The 19,612-nt window shown below is 37.2% G+C and overlaps 3 protein-coding genes across 4 annotated transcripts; all 3 read right to left on the bottom strand.

The window, feature by feature from the left end:
- Positions 1-740: 740 nt before the first annotated feature.
- On the bottom strand, positions 741-3,933 carry antkmt (adenine nucleotide translocase lysine methyltransferase). Of its 2 annotated transcripts, none has more exons than XM_062439026.1 (6): positions 3,892-3,933; positions 3,010-3,198; positions 2,797-2,901; positions 2,575-2,715; positions 2,168-2,218; positions 741-1,581 (listed from the first exon to the last, which is right to left on the bottom strand). In XM_062439026.1, the coding sequence occupies exons 2-6, from the start codon at positions 3,169-3,171 to the stop codon at positions 1,411-1,413; spliced, it is 630 nt and encodes a 209-aa protein (XP_062295010.1). In that variant the 5' UTR covers positions 3,172-3,198; positions 3,892-3,933; the 3' UTR covers positions 741-1,410. The 2 variants fall into 2 exon arrangements, with proteins under 2 accessions (XP_062295010.1, XP_062295011.1); XM_062439027.1 differs by lacking the exon at positions 3,892-3,933 and adding an exon at positions 3,443-3,569.
- A 984-nt stretch (positions 3,934-4,917) lies between these two features.
- On the bottom strand, positions 4,918-10,549 carry hirip3 (HIRA interacting protein 3). The gene is made up of 8 exons (XM_062439255.1): positions 10,473-10,549; positions 8,845-8,965; positions 8,595-8,733; positions 8,049-8,426; positions 7,768-7,925; positions 7,533-7,680; positions 6,934-7,032; positions 4,918-5,169 (listed from the first exon to the last, which is right to left on the bottom strand). Exons 1-8 carry the CDS (start codon positions 10,547-10,549, stop codon positions 4,985-4,987), a joined length of 1,305 nt encoding a protein of 434 aa, XP_062295239.1. The 3' UTR covers positions 4,918-4,984.
- Positions 10,550-11,246: 697 nt separating this feature from the next.
- Positions 11,247-16,476, bottom strand: kctd13 (potassium channel tetramerization domain containing 13). The gene is made up of 7 exons (XM_062438315.1): positions 16,107-16,476; positions 15,066-15,326; positions 14,323-14,492; positions 13,656-13,745; positions 13,193-13,245; positions 12,888-13,083; positions 11,247-12,709 (listed from the first exon to the last, which is right to left on the bottom strand). The coding sequence occupies exons 2-7, from the start codon at positions 15,301-15,303 to the stop codon at positions 12,461-12,463; spliced, it is 996 nt and encodes a 331-aa protein (XP_062294299.1). The 5' UTR covers positions 15,304-15,326; positions 16,107-16,476; the 3' UTR covers positions 11,247-12,460.
- Between the last annotated feature and the right edge of the window lie 3,136 nt (positions 16,477-19,612).

Raw genomic sequence — 19,612 nt, 5'->3', positions numbered from 1 at the left:
AATTTGTTACATGGCTCAATGCATATTACTGTCACTCTTGGTTTAAGAGGTTATTCTTTTCAGCTGAGTGCATCTTTTTATTCATAATTTATTTATCAAATTAGCAATTAAATAGATTAATTATACTTTGTAATTTAGCTCCAAAAGCTCTCAGTGAACCAGTCTTCTGGGGAAGTTGAATTCAAAACGGAAAAGGAAAGGAAGATGTTCACAGTTTTTAAAGTCTATCTTGAAACAATAGTCAGGTGTCCAAATTCACTGTACACTTAAAGTTTTTGTTTGCTGAAGCGAAATGGCCTTAAAAAACAGGGTTTTTCCATGTTGAGCTGCGATGGTCAAACAAAAGAAAGAGAACATTTGACAAGGAAGGTATCTTTTAACAGCCAGTATGAACAGGAGTAATCATTCAAGCAAGCGAAACCTGTCTGAATGTTTACGTAGGCAGCTTACTATTAACTTTTATGAAAGACTTGATCAATGATAAGCCTATACTAAGGGCGGTGTGTAAAATGACCAGTGATGCTCTAACATTTGTTGGGTTGATTTATTATGAAGAGTATACCAAGAGTATAAGTTTAATACTTTCTTTGGGCCATTAGAAGAAAATCCAGAGAAAAGACAGAACAAAACTATAATATAATCACTTACAACACAGGAAAGGTAAATGTATGACAATTATAAAATATGTTAACAGAGTTAACTATGTCAAACTTTCAAAGGATGCACTTTACACAGGGATATTGTTACATCTGTATCCTTTATTCACAGTAATTCCCATTAGCCACCTCTGACATAAAGAGCCTGAATAGCCACATTCCAAACTTGCTAACACAAAGACTTCCCAGCACGAGTGCCTTTGACCATCAACCACTGGGCATTTGAACAGTTTCCTCTTACTGACACAGTAATAATGATAATGGGTATACTTAAGAGAACAATTAAAATACTTAAATAAGAAAATGACCTTAAGTTGCATCAACTGCAGATGATACAGTATTAAAAACTTTCTCCAGGCAGGTAACACCCCTCACCTCCAGTGTGGTTTTCCTTCAAATGCAATGAGAAACCCTCAGGAACTTCTGGTTCAAGCACCGCAGATAAAAAATGAAAGAATCCATCAAAACAATGTAGAATATTTTATGCAGTTATTCTACATATCTGCTGATCAATGCACTGACTTTGCACAGTTGGTCAGACACCATCCTGTCATTGTCATTAAGTATGTGTTCAGTCATTAAATGTCCTCCATATTCCAAGTGAAGGATTTTTACATCTTATAAGAAATAAGTTAATAATGTATAATTTAATTTCTGTGAGGGAAAACGATGAGGATCATCAATGTAGCTTCAAGTTGATTCTTTCTCATTGGTTGAGTTATTGTGAAGGCAATTGTCCCCGATTGTGAATTTGTTATTTTTCTTGTATGTGCTGTCTTTGTGCCTGCATGCTATATGCCCAGGCTCTGTCCACACCATGTCCCTCAATCCTGCAGGGTGTCCAGTCAGGGAGAGGAAAACGACCAGCTACCACTAGAGCGTCATCGGGAAGCTCAGTCTGCAGCTTCTTCTGCAATAATGAAAGCTACGAACACAATAGCACAAAGAAAAATGACTGCAATACTCAAACAGAGGTTGAAATGTCTTATATTAACTGAAACTGGTATTGACTCATAATAACCTGCACCTCAACCATGTGCTGACAGATTTATCCTAGAATAATTTTTAAATCAGTAAGTTGTAACCACCTGGCTGTAACAGTGTAAAAAAACAATTCAAAGAATTCAGACAAAAAAGTATTTGTTAAAACACTGTGTTCACCAACGGAGTGATACTAAAACATAATTAAAAACAAGGCAGGAAATATGTTTAGCCCAAATCAAGTGAAATTGCTACACTTGTCCACTGAGATATCTTACAGAGGCCAGGGGCACTGCAAAAGCTTTACGCTCTAAGCTCTGACATTAAATTATCCAACACATTACATAACACCTGGCATAAAGGCTTGCTATTTCAAGACAGAACAAGAAATGCCTGCAGGTGACCTACTGTGCCTCATCTCATCCGACTTTCAAAGAGCTCATCATCATTATTTCTTTATTGTTGCATCATTTGTCTCTGAGCTATATCGGAATGGTCTATTATCCATTTATTTTGTTGTTCTTACTCACCACGCTAGGTGCCAAAAACACTGTGATATTCTTGCATTCTGACAAGTCGACCTGTAATGAGATACAAGGCAGCATGTCAATATGCCAATAAACAATTCAGATTTAAATATGGATATAATAATTGACCCAAATAAATTGGTAACAATGGGCTGATCTAGTGCCGGATACCATTATTTAATAAATAAAAAGTAAGTACATTGATTTGTATGTCCTTGTTACATTTTGCTTTAGAAAGATAGGAGCGCAATATTTAAGTCAAGCAAGACCAAACACAGTGATTGTCTCATAATTAATGTTTTCATTTCATGGTGGGGCAACTTGGGTCAAAGGCTCCTAACTGATAACTGAGCTGTCAAATTTGAACAGGAGCGTTACTAATGCCATAACACAAGTGACAAATGTCAAACCTTCCAGAGATCTTCTCGTCGGTACAACACTGTGGCAGTGTGCCCTGCTCTCCATGCATGAAAGCGGGCCAATCGAACAAGCCAGGGATTGAGCTCGTATCCAACAGCGGGAGTGAAACCCTGCTGATGTGCTTCCAAGACCTTGAGGGTTAAAAATGAACACAATCATATGTATTTGCAAGTGCAAAAAAAGGTTAGCCCAAATATCTTGCTTATACTTACAATGCGACCATCACCAGAACCCAAATCCACGAGGCCTCCCTTTCGACCTCTCAGCAGTGTCATTACATTCTGTACTTGAGCTTTGCTGGCAGGAATGTACGGGACCTGAAAGACATATTACACAGCTGCTCATAAAAGCATTTCTAAAGGTACGAGTTGCAGAAGCAGCTACATCAGTAGTTATTCCAAATATTATAAAGATGTAGATCATACCTGTAACCTCAAGGGGACTTTTCGGAAACCTGGCTGGAGGATTCCCACCCACATAGCATATACAGCAAGCCCAGTGCTAGCAGCTATCTGAGCCACACCCCAAGCTCCAATTTGCCTTGTCTTGAATTCAGCAAAGGCCTCGTCTGGTGTGCCGTCATCCATTTCTGTTTGAAATGTGTAGTTCAGGGTCTAGGTAAATGTAAATAAAAAGAAAATACTAACTCTCAATGAAAGGGTTACAAAAGAGCCGTGGCTGTATGCAATAGTTATTGAGAAATATTAATAATCTCTACATTCACACACATAATTTATGTGTTAAAAAATGTAGTGCTCCAGCACAGTGGCTGCAGGAAAGACCATCGCTGATCATAAACTCCTGTAAGTGCCTGTATTTCAGCTGAGTGCCTGGATTAAGTCTGTAGGTTGAGTTTACCTTTACAACATGGTTGTTTTTCTTTTACAGTCAGTCCCCTTTTCCTTCTACATAAAAGCCAGTCAGATTTACAGACACTGATGTTGTACTAATCAGCTGATTGACTGGTGTCTTTTATTGTTTTTGTAGAAAAAAGTGTAACCCTACTGCTTTAGAGAAAGTGCTGATGGGTGTCAAAACGCAGCCTTGAAGAACTTTTTTCCATCTCGCCCCACATGTACAGTACAGTAACATTTACTGATTAAATGTGTTAAGCTTCAGACTTTAAAGAATTAACCTTTACTCTGAGCAGATATGTCTGTGGCAGACAACATGCAGCCACTTTATTACTATGTAATTACGTTATCTGGAAAAGTACCGACACATCCCGTCATTAGCAAAAATATTGTATGCATATAGTGCCATACACAAACAACAGTGCGGGTATTAAAGTATTAAACAAATAATACCTCATTGACCTGCAAGAGGGAGGGCGGTCATATTCCCAGTCGGACCAGTCCGTCTTCCAAAATATTCCGTCCAACCGGGAGCTAAATGGTTCCGGGAGTGTGGCGCATGGGGTGAAATTCCAGTCAACGATTGTTAGTTTCATGTAGTAACACGTATGTATGTAGTAATATGTATGTATTTTATGTATTGTATGTATGTAGTAATATGTATGTATGCATGTAATGTATGTACGTAGTAATATGCGGTGCTGAAAGGCGTTTTCAGGGTTTTAGATCCTTCACTTAAATAAAAAGTATCAATACAGCAGGGTTCTACTCATTGAAGCAAATTTCCAAATGGATGGAAAAAAGGAATTTTGAGAGGGATCATGGTGACAGGTGAGAGTGATTAATTGGTCTTTAGTGGTGCAGGAAGTATTCAGATCCTTTACTTAAAAAGGTACAAATACAGGAATGTAAAAACACTCAATAACCAGTATACACCCTGCATGAAAAATCCTACTGAAGTAAAAATACATACACTACAATGTAGTTAAAGTATTGGGGTAAAAGTAGTGGTTTGGTCCCTCTGACTGATATATTATTATATAGGACATCATAAGTTTATTAATGCTGAAGCATCAGTGTGTAAGCAGCATGTTACTGTTGTAGCTGCTGGAGACAGAGCTAGTTTAACTGTACACTTCATATACAGTTAACAAGTTTAGTCCAGTGGTTCCCAAACTAGTGGTCAGGCCCCTCCAAAGGGTCACCAGATAAATCTGGGGGGTCGTGAGATGATTAATGGGCGAGGAAAGAAGAAAAAACAAAGTTCTGATGCACAAATCTGTTTAAGCTTTTGGACTTTTTCCACCTCTTTTTCCTGTCTTTTGCCTTCCTTCATCCCAGTTAGAAAAATCAAAGCTAAATCATCCCTTTTCAACTTTTTGCCCCTTGGGTAAAATAAAATAGTTGTTCCATATGAGCACAATACTTTTATTAGAACAGAAGTAGTATCAAAGTAACTTATACAGGACAAAGCCCCACTTGAACAGAGGAAAAGTAATGTCCATATCCAAGTGACATCTGAACACCTGGTGAAGAACTGTCCCTGTCAGTCGCTGTCTGCATCATCACTGATGATTCCCTGCAGGTTGGTCCAGTCTATTGCTCTTCTGCGCCCTTTCTGTGTATTTTCCTCATCACTATCAGAGCCAGAGTTCAAAGTGCGCTGATATGCAGAGGAGGGAGTGTTTTGTTGTTTCTTCGATGCTGAGGCTCCTCGCCGTTTAGGTCGACCTGAGAGAGAAATCCACATTAATGAGTCTCATTTTTTATTACCATGTTCATAGTTTGCAATAATAAAAACTAAACCAGTGACCTAATCACTTTGAAGACATAATCAGAGATTATATGATTACAACAATGACATCACTATGCACTTCGCCCTTCCTCACCCAACCAGACTATAAACCACATCTATAGCTAGTATAACTTGTGCTGTGTACACAATGTTAATACTTCAGACAATGTATAACTTGGGACACCAGTTAACTGGGGATTTCTGGGGATTTCTACATCATCAACACCTACCTTGGGTTTAAATTGTTACATCAGTCTCCAGTTAGCCATTCATGGAATCTAATGCAGGACCCAAAATTCATATCAGCTAATAATGTTTTGGTGGTTGTAAAAGAGATTAGAAGGGCAGAGAAAGACAAAACAACCCCACCACACCCTGATTTCACCTGAAGACCAGTGCATCTTAAAATATTCTGCAACACTAAGTCCAAACAATCCAAAAAGGTTTACTGAACAAGATCTGGTATGGTATTCAGTTCCACTTTAGATGCAGGGGCTAAGAGGGAAATTGGGATCTCAAACTGGAGAGAGCAAATCGGAGGGGTGCCATGTTAGAAGAGCAAGGAAATCCCCTCTCCCAGATAGCATCTCTCAAAAAATTCCTGAGCCAACTTCCTCCTGCTGCAAAAGCCCTCTATCTGCAGCCCAGGAGGGTAATAGCTGCTTCAGACAGACTCTGGTATACTGCCGTTCCTTTGGGTGTAAATCAGTTGTGACAGATGTTACCCAGTATGTGCAAAGAGGCAGGGACACACACGTCTTACGCCAACCACAGCTTGAGAGCCGCTGCCATACAGAAACTGACTGGTGCGGGACTCGAGGTGAGGGGGGTCATGACAGTGAGTAAGCATAAGTGAGATGCTTTCATACAGAGACTAGGTCGTGGAACATTAAAAAAATCTACCTGTAAACAAAACATTTGTTTGTCTATTAGGTCGCTAAAAAGTTACTGGAGACCATCCATGGAGAGCAGGAAACGACGTAAACACACATGCCACCAAAGGGATTGTCAACAGAAGCCTGCACAATAAATGGAAACATACAGATAAATGTACATGATACACCAGTCATTATCTTCAGCACTCGACCTGCAGCCTCGTACCTATAACTGAATCACAGCTGTGCTGATATTCAGTACAGCAGCACTCCCTCGCCCGTGATATTGGTTAAATTATGTTTAAGAAAGTTGCCGGAGACACAAACAAAATGAGTAAAAACAGTTACAAAGTGGGATTGTTGCCTTTTTATCGCCTGCATTTGGAATAACTGTTGTATGAATTGTCAAGTGTTGCGTAGCCTTAATTATTCTACGATACATATGGATGGAAAAAAGGAATAGATAGATAGATAAAAGAGAATAGTTTTGAATGAACTGGTTCATATTAAGTTGTGTGTAAAATCAAATTGTCTCAATCAAATTACAATGAAACTTGTGCAGACAAAAGCCACAAGAAAGTAAATTTCGTGTATGTATCATGTACCTTTATATGCATTCACTGGTACCTTGTGTTTTACAGGTTTTTGAATCATGTTCATCATCAGGATTTGAACCACAGTAATGTATTTCAAAGTGTGTGTTTTGAATGAGAAACTGCTTGCGGCTGCCCAATATTAAAATAGATTTTTGCTTGGAGGGAACTGGAAAAACACAGTTACAAGCTCTTATAACAAAAAAACAACAAACAAACTGCCAATAGTTACCTTCTGTGGCAATGATGTTGCTCACATCAAGCTCAGCCAGTTCCTGATCTTGTTCTCTCTTCATTTTGACTCCTTTGCATTTCTTAATAGATGGATTACCTGTGTAGAAAGTTTGTTATGTATTCCACGTTAACAGGAGATTCTCTTGAGTTTTTTTTTAACTATGTCAGTCATGAAGAAAATGAAAATTGATTTTTCACTATTCACAAAGGACTAATGCCACACTGTTGTTTTACCAATTCAATAGTACACTGAATGTTTGTGTTTTGGGCTCGTCTACTATTCTTTTATGTGTAAAACAAACCAAAAATGGTCTGTGCAGTGTTTAAAAAAATATATAAAAAGAGCAAAAGCAAGAAAAATACTGGGGTAAGTACTTGGTAAATTTAAATTTTTTCAGTTAGATTTTTTGTGCACCAAACTTGCCATCTTGTGACACTGGACTATAGGTCAATTGACATCACAAACATCAGGATATGTTCTCAAACATCCTTTTTTGTAATTGAAAATACATTATCAAGATACCTTCTTGTGGGCCATGATGAAACCTGAATTTGGAAATGTGTACGCTGTTAAAAAGGTGACTGGATCCCACTGACCTTGGACACCAAGATTTTCGAGCTCCTTCTTTAAAACAGCCACCATGGAACGAGCAGAGCGACAGTCTTGGAGGATCTTCTTGTAATTGCGCCTCACGCCACAGAGAGATATGTAGCGTTTGAGTCTGGCTATTGTTTTGTCATTATCCTGCAGGATGAATCAGAGGTCAGACAGGCTACGTAGGGAAGATGCAATCTAAATTCTTTCGATTTATAACATCACTCACAGGCTCACCTTTTGACTTTTTGAGCTCTCCTTGTTTCCCACCGCTTTCTTCTTTTCAGTATTTTGCTTATTTTCTGTCTCACTGCCCTTTTCACCCTCCAGTGATGTGAGCGATGATGAATCTGAATCTGACCCATTCATTTTCTTTTCCACCAAGACGTTTCCTTCTGCATACCACAAAACAAAATCATGTCAAGTCATACAAAAAGTCTGTTCACTTTTTCAGCTTACAGTATGAATGAATACATTTTTATTGATGGGGTATGTCAGGATAAAGCTTTCATAGTCACCTTTTTCACTGTCATCAGAGGAATCATTCACATTGTTTTTGTCCCTCTTTTCTGATTCGCTTTCTGAGTCAGCTTCATCCTCTTCATCACTCTGTGGCCTTTTCTTCCCTGGACTCATACAACTGCTCGTTTTTGCTCCATTCTTTGTAGTATTTGGTGTCTTTTTCACCTTTTCTTTGGGACTGTCAGCGCAGCTACTATCACTCTCATTTTTTTCAGACTCATTCTTTTCGTCATCTGATGAGTTTTCACTGTTCATCTGCTGTTTGCTGTTTGATTTTTTCACCTCTTGCTCCTCGTCCCCAGATGCAGTTTTAATTTGCTCTTCCTCTTCACTCTCCTCACTTCCTGTCTTGTGGTCCTCTTTATCCTCGGATTCTGTCATGAACCACACAACACGAAAAGAACCCATGAGACACAAACATTTGATTGTCTGCAAAGGAGCAACACAACTCACTGAAGGACATTTCACTGCAAAGTAGACCCTGCTATATAAAAACTACAGGCATCTAAATGTATTTGATGTGAAGAACAGTTATAACCCACCTGATGAGCTTAATTGACGACGGGATTTCTTAGCACGGGATTCATCTTCACTCTCTCTCTCACTTATCACCTCGTCATTTTCCTCTTCTCTTTTCCTTTTGTTTTGAGGCATCTTTGTCTCCAAATCATGTCCATTTTCCTAGCAGGAAAAAAAGAGTAATGACTACAGCAGTAAAATGAATCCCCTTCAACAAGTTAAAACACTAAAAGAATAAAGCATATATGAGCTGAACAGGAAGAAATCAGATACCTGCATTTTCATCAGTTCCTCTTGAACCACCTGTTTCATGAAATTTCTGGTCTCTGAACTTAATGATTCACATCCCACGTGTGCCAGATATCGCTTTTTTAAAATTCCTAAGGTCAGTGAGCTGAAATAAGACATCAGAAAGCTTTCATCAAGAACTGTGAGGGAGGAGGTTATTTACAGTAACAGTAACAGATACTGAATAATGAAGGATGCTGAGACAGGCATGGAGTGGATCTGAGCTGGTAAGTTGACCCAGAGCAAAGACAGGGAAGCACTTTTATGCGATAAATCAGAAGCAGTGATTAGACAGTATGTAAAGAGTAATGATGAATTTGTGTTGTAAGGCAGTAATCACACATTGGTTAGTGGACTCCTGTTTTGAAGCTTCGAGTTTGGCATTTTAACAATCTCAATCTCATTTTTTGAAGCCAAAAATGAGCGTGGAGCTGGGAAGGAGCTCTAAAGGACCCAACAATACAGTACCCGACACACCGTCACAATGGTGATGCAATCAAGCATACCCTGCTTAATCATCTATTGTACTCTAAAATGGACCATAGTTTACAAAATGAACATCATTCAGTATTGAAGAAAACTTGACATTAGAAATTGAGACCATAAACTCATTAGGAAAATGTTTACTCAGGTAATCAATCATATGAGAAGTAGGGTCATTTTCTAATAGACTTTTATACAAATGGAGTTTTTTTCTTTTCTTCAGCCCGTGGAGGCGCCCCCTGCTGGCCATTTGAGATAATGCACATTAAGGTCACTTTAAGCATAGGCTTCACTTTTCAGGCAGATCTACCTGCTTGGTTGGGACCTTTTATATACAGTCTATGATTGGGACACACAGTTGGTAAATGACAAGACCAAGAGGCCAAACCAGGATGGGGCAGACCTCCCAGACTTCACTCAAATAGCAGTATTGTCAAAATTTAGAGGTGGCAGACACAAGTAATGGACTGTGTGGATGGATCTCACAAGGCATCCACGAACTGAGCCAAACTAAGCAAGTAAACAGTCTCCGGCTTTAAAAACCCCTTCAAAATAAAAAAAAATCTCTCATTGATACAAATAACAGTAGTTAGTTGTGTTAATAAAGACATAAATAATGCAATAATATAGCTATACAGTCATGAAATATGGCTTATGATGAATATGGCGAGCTTTTGTGAACGCGCACTTCCTTCGCCGTGTGGGCGGGGGCGAGGAAACATCTCGACCAGGGAAAACAGAGTTGAAAAGGTGGTCGCAGCCGACCCCGGTTCGAATCCCGGCCGGAGGTCCTGCATGTCACCCCCCCCAACCCAAGATAAAAAATAATATACACTGAAAAAATAACTAATTGGATGAACTTTAAAAAAAAAAAAAAAAAAATCCTTCGTTGCCATGACATTTGTGAAAAGGCGCAAGATTTAAATGCTCCTGAATGTAGCTGCATGTGTGGCATATGTTTACCAAGAGCTATGTGTGAAGAAGACTTCATATTGTTTATTGACAGCAGTCTTGCATTGTTAGACCAAAATTAGCAACAGTAAGCTCAAACACTCGCGGCCACATCACTGACCTAAGCCCTTACTCTTAGTTACAGACACACAATGAACTCAAACAACTCTTCACTGTACCTTAAGTCTGGCTTAGCATCGAGCTGCCGACACACGAACTTGTGTATCCTAGCTGCCTCTTTCTCCGACACCTTCATTTTTGACTGCGACAGTTCCTATTTGGCGCCCTGACGCCCGAGCGTAACGGGAAGTGACGTCAAAAGCCACGCCCTTTCAGAATATGAATTTCAGAAGACTTGTTGAAAAGTTCTTCCCAACTTTAGGGGCCCCCCCCACAAAAGGTCGTTGGATTAAGATCAGGAGTTCCCTTCAAGCTTTTTCTACAACCTTTATTTTATTAAATGTAAATTACTGTATTATTGATTATATATATATATATATATATATATATATATATATATATATATATATATATATATATAAATTACTGTATAGTGTACAGTAATTATATTGCTCTTCAAGCCCCTAATTTTGTTTTTTGAAGCAGTCTTGTTTGACTGCTAGATATCACAACATGTGAGGAGGAGTCCCACCCATACACTTAGCTTTATTTAGAGGTGACACAAGCCAAAAAGGTTGGGATCCACTGATCAATACCGTGTGTCACAATGAATCGATAAATAGTTAAGTCTCAAATCAGGGTTTGTTCCATATAATGAGAGTACAGTCACATTGAAAATATTAAGTTTGGTAATACAATATTATGGGAAACTTTTTTTTTTTTTTTACTGTAACAGGTTTGTGTTTCCTGAATCAATTTCTTTATTATACTTTGGGGAAAAAAGGAGGAAAAAAGAGAAATGAAGCTGAATTTCTTAAGTACTTTATTCAGAACATTCATGACCACAATGGGACGGAAGTTTCATTAGTGCATATTTTAAGGTAATCCAAGGTGATTTTGTTAAGTGTGTGAGATACATATTGTTCTCATTATTTTTTGTTTTTGTTGCAGTATTCAGAGTGATTAGGTTTGCACAAAACACCAGTGAATATTAGAAAGAGAATACTAATCCTCTCCCTGAGGGGAATAAAAAATACAACATAGGATCAACAGCCTAAATCACTGCTGTATGGACAATTACTTTGAGCAAATTTCAGTGGTTTGGTGTAAGACAAAAAGCGAAAGATCATGGCTCAGAATAAAATACAATACAATCAAAGAAATGGTGGACAGGTCATGGTTCCTTTTGAAACATTAAACTGAAACATAGGTTCACGATTTAGTCATTTACACAAGTAAATTCAAAATCTGAAGTGTGCTATAGAGTGCATCATATTCCAAAAATTAAAAATTCACTTGAGCACTACTTAACACAAAGATTGCAAACAATACAAAAGTTAAATAGCAAACAATAAATTAGGTTCATAAATTAATTAATAAAAAACATCTGGAAGCAACAGCAGTAATAATTTAAATAAAGAAAATTGAGCTGCTCAACAATCTCATTCGTACTGAACCTCACTAAAAATGGCTACTCAGTTTTATTCCAGTGTTAATATTTCTAAGCTATACATGAAATCCATCCACTGTTCCTCACTGTCAACTTATAAAAAGGCAACAGATGTTTCATAACCTGAAAAAAAAACAGATTAGTTACTAACAGTGCTAGAACAAAGTGGAGGCTACCAGTGCATATCATGAAACACCCACATTAGCAGTAGGCTGTCTGCGCCAGGAATAAAAATCCACCTGTGGAGTTGAAGTTGGGCTTTGAGGCCCATTCAGTAACTTGCAGGAGGTTCCTTAACAATTTCAAACTAATATTTATGCCAGTTTCGTGTCCCAGGTAAGTTTACACATTTCCTATTTTTAAGAATGTACATAATTGCTTTTCATGTAAACAAAAGCATTTTCATCTCCAAATGACTCTCACTTCAGTTACAAATCAGTCATCAACCCTTACATGTACTGCAGTGACATCTGAAGACATTAAATGAAATAACTAACACTCAAGCTATTGCTATGATCAAGGACATCTCTCTCATTCTGTTTCTGACAAAAAACAAACATACATAAAGTCACTCTTCCATGCCTGATGTTTCACAGTTTAGTCCTTGTACACAGTTTGCTGACCATGTCCTCTTTCATCATGCATTATATGTCTCCTTACGTGGATCCGTCTTACTCGCCTGTCCCCTCCCGCAGCACCCTCTTCCTCTGATTGGCCAGCCCCCAGTGATGAACCAGACCCTCTTGAATCTAAAAGGTGAAGGCCTCCTGGACCAGATCCTCTGTTGTTCTCATAAATGAGGATATTGAGGGTTTCTTCAAAGATTCGAGCCTCAGGAAACTCAACCTAAAAAACACAGTTGTTAAAGTTGGCTGGTGAGTGACTTTATTTGCCATGGACAATAAAAAGTTGCAAGTTTTTACCTGTTGCAGCAGAAATGTTGATTTAAAATAAACACTAAATAAAGTGCATTTATCTCCATCTCAAAGAATCTACTGCAATATACACATTTTGTCATGCTTACTTTGGTCTGCTTCTTTTCTGTGGCATAGACAATTGAAGTGCAGCACACTTCTGCAATCTTGCGGCCTTCTCCATAAAAAGACCAGCAGCAGATCTCATCCCCCAGCACGTCTTTGACAAACAGGACACGGCCATTAAACCGTAACACAAGTTTGTCAAACAGTTCAATGTTCTTCAGCAGGTTATCATCTGAGTTGCTGGTCACAGAAAGAAACAAAGAATAAGTTATTGTCAAAAAAGTAGATTAATATTCCACACTCATAGTTTTTTTGTGCTATATGTAGGACAGTTAACCTCGACAATTACCTGGTATAAGAGTATTTGTTGTTTCCTCTGTTGTTCTGCAACTTTACTACTGGCTGTAAAAACAAGAAACAGGAATAAATCTGAGGAAGTTGTTGAGTGACGAGCATTTCTGTAGTCTATAAATAGTCTTGACAAATTTTGTGTGCATTAAAGGTTAACCTTAAAAATTCATGAGTTACATTTTGGGAATAAAATGAATTCTTCCAAACAATAATGATTAAAAAAACTAATAAACTTCAATTTTCATGGATCTTCCAACGCATTTACAAAAAAACCCCTCACCATCCTACTAAAGCTTCTCGGCATAAAGTTCATACAGTACCTCTCATGGATACTATAATCCTCTGTAGGTTTCTCTACCTACAGAGGATACTACTACACTGGACAATTAGAGTTTGACAGCTGCTAACCTAATAAATACTTCTTCCACTGCTCCATTTGATTTAGATAAAAGGTAATTTACCTTTCTGCAGGTGGCAATCATCTTCTGTTCTTCTTTGGCTGAGGTGATCATGGGGATGCGGCACACACTTTCAAAGACATCCTTTTGTTTCTGATGGTAAACGAAGAAAGTACATCAAAATATGTCTGCAAATCTCTAAGTATCAATCAATTAATTAATCAATTAATTAAGTCAATTAAACGTGAAGCGAAGACATTACATTTCTTGTTAATCTGACCAATAGCCAAAACCTGGGAATATTAAATTCATGATTTGAAATGGAGAGTAGTAAGTAACTGTTAGTCATTTATTATGTAAAAAACACCTTCACAAATACAAAGACAATGATTCAATGAATAACACTGTGTTTATTAACGACACGTTTATCAGCTCATCAACTAATCAGCTTACTGTTTTGACACTTTGTTAAACAGACACTGATAAATCAAACAGAAAGAGTTATGATGGCGAAATATAGACGTTCAACTTTAAGGAACCTTTTGGTCGTTTTGGTGCATATAACTCGCTGGGATACCTCGGAGGTAGTAAAGTTTGTTTGTCGTACTAATGTTTAATGAGAATTCTTATGTTTAACATCTGCCTGTCTGTGTGTGTCTATATGTGTTGATGCTCCAGTGCAGAGACAAAACCAGTAAAAATTGTTTAAAAAAGCATTTTATCTGTTTACCTGCATGGCACTGAGGCAGTGCTGGACGAGTCCCTGGACTCGATAGTACTGGGCCTCCTTCAGCACCTCATCCAGTTCTTTGTGGTCCTCTGGAAGTGGTACTGATCCATCTCGCAGGAAGTTCAAAACTAGGGAGAAATGTCGGCCACATCTGTCCAAAACTACCCAACCTGTGACAGTGGGGAAAATGATTTCTTATTAATTTATATTCTTCATGTAATTGAAACAAATTTATTTAAGTGGATGGCTCAGAGTGTGCAATATGGAGTCCTTTTAAACACTTTACTAGGACATTTGAAAAGGCATTACTCATACGGATACATTTAGGACTCACACTCAGCTTAAGCCCTGGAAGTAACCAACATTTGAGTATTAAAACTTGAAACAGTGGACCCACAAAGATCTGTTGTACGTTAAATAATTGTTGGGTCATTAAAGTGGATAGAATCACCATCAAATCAGGTTTTACATAAGAATTAAATAAATTGTATTATGATAGAGTAAAACTTACAGGTGTAGTGATGTGACGCTGATTTAAAACTGAAGTTGTGTAGTAGTTAGATTTAATCGTTTCTACACAAACTAAGTATGATAATAAGACCTCATAAGAAATCCTACTGAGGGACATCATAGTCAAAGTGACATGTGAATCATCCCAATATTAAAAGCACAGCCTTTAACACAGTAAACAATAACTTGATGCAATAAAAACGAATTCTTACCAGACAGACATGTCCACTCACCTTCTGAGTCTATAGTAACCTCTGTTCCTCCATTGCATATGCTCTGCAGCAGACTGTCTTCCTTGCTTAATGTCTGGACAGTTGTATAATGCAGCGAGCCACCAACATTTAACTTGACGTACTTGCTCCCCAGCAGACCCCGATTTCTGAGATCTTCTGTGTTCTGACAGGCGGGCTGGGAAACAGCAGACTGGGCCGAGTCGGCAGCATGACTGCCAACTGAAGCCTCAGCAGACATGGGGCTGAAGAGTCACTTCCTGACTGTAATACAGAAAAATACAATGGCCTCATAGTAGTACAGGTTTCGACCAGTACAAGGAGCAGTTCTAATGTCAATTTGATTATTACTATTTCAGCTGTCTCTTAATTGAACCTGACTTAATAAAGTGTGTGGGCAAAATATGTATAATAGCCTTCACCATTAAAATGAGGCTATTTCTGATTCTAGTGTTGTTTTATAGATGAGAAAAAATAACTATTATGAATTGTATCCACAGAAGCACCAAAGTGAAATACTTAAATCTAAGAAAGTAGAACTGATGGATGTGGATATGTATGTAACCATGGCTCACTATGTGGAGTATAGCCATGATAAATGCTACATACATACAATATGTTGTTTTGTTTTATTTCCAAACTGCCAAACAAATAACATAACTAACCGACTACTTCTGTCTCCCCGTATGTGTAAAGTGCATCACTTTATCTCATCCAGGAAGCATTTGTTTCAGCACAGCTCCATGTACCTTAACATTATACACGATTTCACCCTACATTAGAAGCAAGCATTTAAACTGTCCTCTTAGCTCACTGTTATCCCAAAACTTTCCAAATGTTAAGGGTTTGCTTCATCAACATGATATTAACAACTAGAAGCACCGTAAGCTCATAAATGATAGCACCGACTGATGCCTAGTTAAGATGATATTTGCTTTTATTAGGCTTATAAAATACAATAATGATTAGTTAGCACATATCGTTAATAAACCAATACGTTATGATATAATTGTATAATTTGTAAACAAATGTGACTTTACTTACCACACTGAACATCCAAAGCTGAGCTGCAGGAGTGAACGTAACTACGCTGAGATAGCTGGTGTTAAATGTGTGAGAGTTATTAGAACTAATATAGATACAATTAATGAATCTAACTATAACGCAGCAGACGTTTCACAACTCATGTTTAGCAGCAAGCTAAATCAAAATGGCTAACATCGGCTAGTCTGTTTTTACTACGCTTAAAGCTCGCCTCTGTTTTCTTACCGCTTCTTGGAGGATAAATCAGATATTGGCCATCAAAAAACTTAAAAAAACAAAGCCAGGCCCTAATCTAAGAACGGACACTTCCATTATTAACCATAAAGACGATGAACTGATGCTAATATGAAGAGCTAAGTAGGTCACTCGGAAGCGAAACTAGAGCCTCTGCGTCTTCCGCTGCTTTCTTCTTCTACGCTCTAAAACCGTGTCCTACAGCAACCTGTGACGTCAATCACTGCCACCCATAGACTGTATATAAGAGCTGCCACCCTATGTTTCAACTCATTTAAAATTATTCATCGACGTTACCCGGTTAGATCCTTTAAAAAAAAAAATTAAATTCAAATATGATGATCTAGAACTAAATTGTGCCTTCTGTGACTCCCATACTGAGACTATTATCCATCTGTTCTGGAAATGTAAATATACCCATAAACTGTGGAAAGATTTTTGTAGATTTATATTATCCAAAATGTGCTTTTTGGTTTTTTAAAGAGTGACATTTCAGTTGAAAAAGAATATTATTTAATCAATCTCATTATAATTCTTGCAAAGTTTTACATCCACAAATGTAAATTTACCAAAGTGAAACCTCTTTTCCGCGTTTTTATGAACGAACTGGAATTGTATTTTAAGTCAATATCCTCTGCTAAAAATAAAGAAAGCTATCAAAACTATGAGACTGTGCTCCCACTTCAATATCTTTAATTCAATTTATTTTTTCTTTACTCGTGACCCCTGGCATATTTTTATTTTTGTATTATTTATTTGTTTTTCATTTATTATTAATGTAATGTTTATCCTGTTGTTTCTATGTTTAAATAAATTATCAACCGACTGTAAGCCTATAGTGCAAGTTACTGGATGCTAAACTTGTACAAAACAACCGCACATTCTTGGTTTATAAGAACAGCAGCAATATGAATGTTTTGCTGGCTTCCGAGTACATTTGATGGTGACAAAAAATTGAGAAATACTGCTCTTTTTTGTTTGTTTATGACACTAAACTTTGAGGGTTTTTTTCCCGGTTTTTTTTCTCACTCTACTGAGAACACGAGTTAACGTGAGGTACATTCTTTGGGAACAAAACACCAGGAAATTCACAAACAACATTTATGGATTAGGAAAAAAAAAAGAAGATAATAATAATAATAATAATAATAATAATAATAATAATAATAATAATAATAATAATAATAATAAAATAATAAAAATAAAAACATAAAATAACACATATATACACAACATAATAGTTAAATAAAAACACAACGTAGACAATAAAGACATTAAAAACAATACACTCATTAGCCGTTTTTATAGCCTTCTTATTAGTGCAAGATGTTATAATCGGTACTGCTCCTGTTCTTTATGACAGTTGCTGTCAAACTTTTTTACCTCAATGACCCCTAAACTCTCACCAATTAGACCACAGACCCCTATTTGATAAGATTTCGCCCCAGGGCCCCCCCATATGATAAGAGTTGTACTTTTACATGTTTTTTTACAGAAAGTGTATGAAACCCATGACCAGAATAGTCATACATTCTGTCATCGTGCTACTTATGGATGTAATGATTGTGAAAATAAATGATTCCCCTTTTTGCTGAGGACCCCTGGAACCTCCTCAAGGACCCCTGAGAGTCCCGCTTTGACAACTGCTTTATGAAAAACTGAGAAGAGAGACTAGAGGTGCAGAACAGCAACACTATAATTAAATTTATGGTTAACATGCTCTAAAAAATCACTATGTACTTACTCACATTAGTGTGATTCTCACAAATAACAACAATAACATTTTTAATAAAACATTTCTAGTGTGGAAGTGGCCAGTCTGTCCTTTTTGACACGATAACACCAGACGCTGTGGATGGTTGAACGAATGTATTTAGAATTAAACATATTACTGCCCTCTAGTGGCTACAGTGAGCAACTTCAATGAATAGTGCACAGTAATATGATTGAAGTACAATTGATCGCCACTACTTAAAGGTGAGTTTTAAATTTCAAATCAGAGTACTTAGTGGGTGAAACCTAAAATATTGGTATCATGCAACTGATCTTTATTTTGCTTTTCTCTGTTTGCTGTGAAGGAAAAAATGTCTACCAACTACAAAATAACTTCAAAACATATGATAGTACCTATATTAAATCACTTTTCATTGAGTGAGTTATATGGTAGGCATGACAGCCTTGTTATTCAGAAAAATAAAAACTCATTTCAACAAGTTTTACACCATTCAACAGAGACTTTATTTCCAGTTCAGCAAATAATTGACTGCCTTCAAAAGAATGTATTGTATCATATATGAAGCAAAGAAATGCTACTGATGATAAGAATTAAGTCTACAAAGCAACAGTCTCCAAGATCCTCCATTTGGCACAGCGAATGAGACTACATTCACCGTTCAAACAATCAGTTGTAAATAAATACATAATGCATCACAGCAAGCAGCCAAGTTTGTAATTTTTCATCAACATAGTGCATACAACATCAAATCTGATAACAATGATAACTGTCAATAACTATAATGATAATGGTAAGATTGAGCAGAAGCAATATAATTTACAATCAGTGCATGCTATAAGCATAATGACATTCATGTCCTCGCCTTTTCTTCTATGCCATGTGACACTGGGTGACAATGCACTCCAGAAACAGCAAAGAATAAAATAAACACTGCCTTCTGTAAACACGATTGCAACAACAGATGAAACACTTAAGGACATTAAATTATTTAACATATTTTGGCACTGAATTTTCATTATATATATATAATGAAAATATATAACCTCCCGCCACCATGTATAAGTGTATATATGAGGCTTATATATATAATTTCGTGTATATATATATCAACCTCAGTCAATATTAAGTCAGATATTTACATTCAATTTGTGTGTGTGTGTGTGTGTGTGTGTTTGTGTATGTGTGTGTGTGTGTGTGTGTGTGTGTGTGTGTGTGGGTATGTTACACGGAGAAAGACAAAATAAGGAAGAGAGAAAATGACTGTTGATCTCAAAACTTCTCTCATAATTGAAATTAAAATAGTCTTCCCCTAAAAGTTTTTCAAATGGGAAAAATGAAAGAAAAACATTCAGTGTGTACATTATCCTTGTGACTGTAACTTTTGATTGTTACAAATAAGGTATTGCCCAGTTCTCTAATGTTTGGCCTCATACTAATTTAACGCAATAAATTAATCCATTTCCCATCAGCCTTCCCCCCTCTCCTGTTCTTACGCCTCCAACACTGTTATTTCTTATATACCCTTCTTACCCTTCAT

The sequence above is a fragment of the Scomber scombrus genome, chromosome 18, assembly GCF_963691925.1.
Source record: "Scomber scombrus chromosome 18, fScoSco1.1, whole genome shotgun sequence".
NCBI classification, from domain to species: Eukaryota; Metazoa; Chordata; class Actinopteri; order Scombriformes; family Scombridae; genus Scomber; species Scomber scombrus.
The sequence above is the reverse complement of the archived record's forward strand: the minus strand, read 5'-3'. Positions and strand labels throughout refer to the sequence as shown.

Excerpts from the sequence above, each read along its gene's own strand:
- antkmt (XM_062439026.1), bottom strand. The coding sequence starts at position 3,171 with ATGGATGACGGCACACCAGACGAGGCCTTTGCTGAATTCAAGACAAGG. Across the intron at positions 2,716-2,796 it reads GTTCTGGTGATGGTCGCATT|GTCTTGGAAGCACATCAGCA; the intron begins GTAAGTATAAGC and ends TTAACCCTCAAG. Across the intron at positions 1,582-2,167 it reads TGTTTTTGGCACCTAGCGTG|CTTTCATTATTGCAGAAGAA; the intron begins GTGAGTAAGAAC and ends TTGTGTTCGTAG.
- hirip3 (XM_062439255.1), bottom strand. The coding sequence starts at position 10,549 with ATGAAGGTGTCGGAGAAAGAGGCAGCTAGGATACACAAGTTCGTGTGT. Across the intron at positions 7,681-7,767 it reads AGAGCTCAAAAAGTCAAAAG|GATAATGACAAAACAATAGC; the intron begins GTGAGCCTGTGA and ends TTCATCCTGCAG. Across the intron at positions 7,033-7,532 it reads CGAAAATCTTGGTGTCCAAG|GTAATCCATCTATTAAGAAA; the intron begins GTCAGTGGGATC and ends CTTTCTACACAG.
- kctd13 (XM_062438315.1), bottom strand. The coding sequence starts at position 15,303 with ATGTCTGCTGAGGCTTCAGTTGGCAGTCATGCTGCCGACTCGGCCCAG. Across the intron at positions 13,246-13,655 it reads TGATTGCCACCTGCAGAAAG|CCAGTAGTAAAGTTGCAGAA; the intron begins GTAAATTACCTT and ends TTGTTTTTACAG. Across the intron at positions 13,084-13,192 it reads AACAAATACTCTTATACCAG|CAACTCAGATGATAACCTGC; the intron begins GTAATTGTCGAG and ends TTCTGTGACCAG.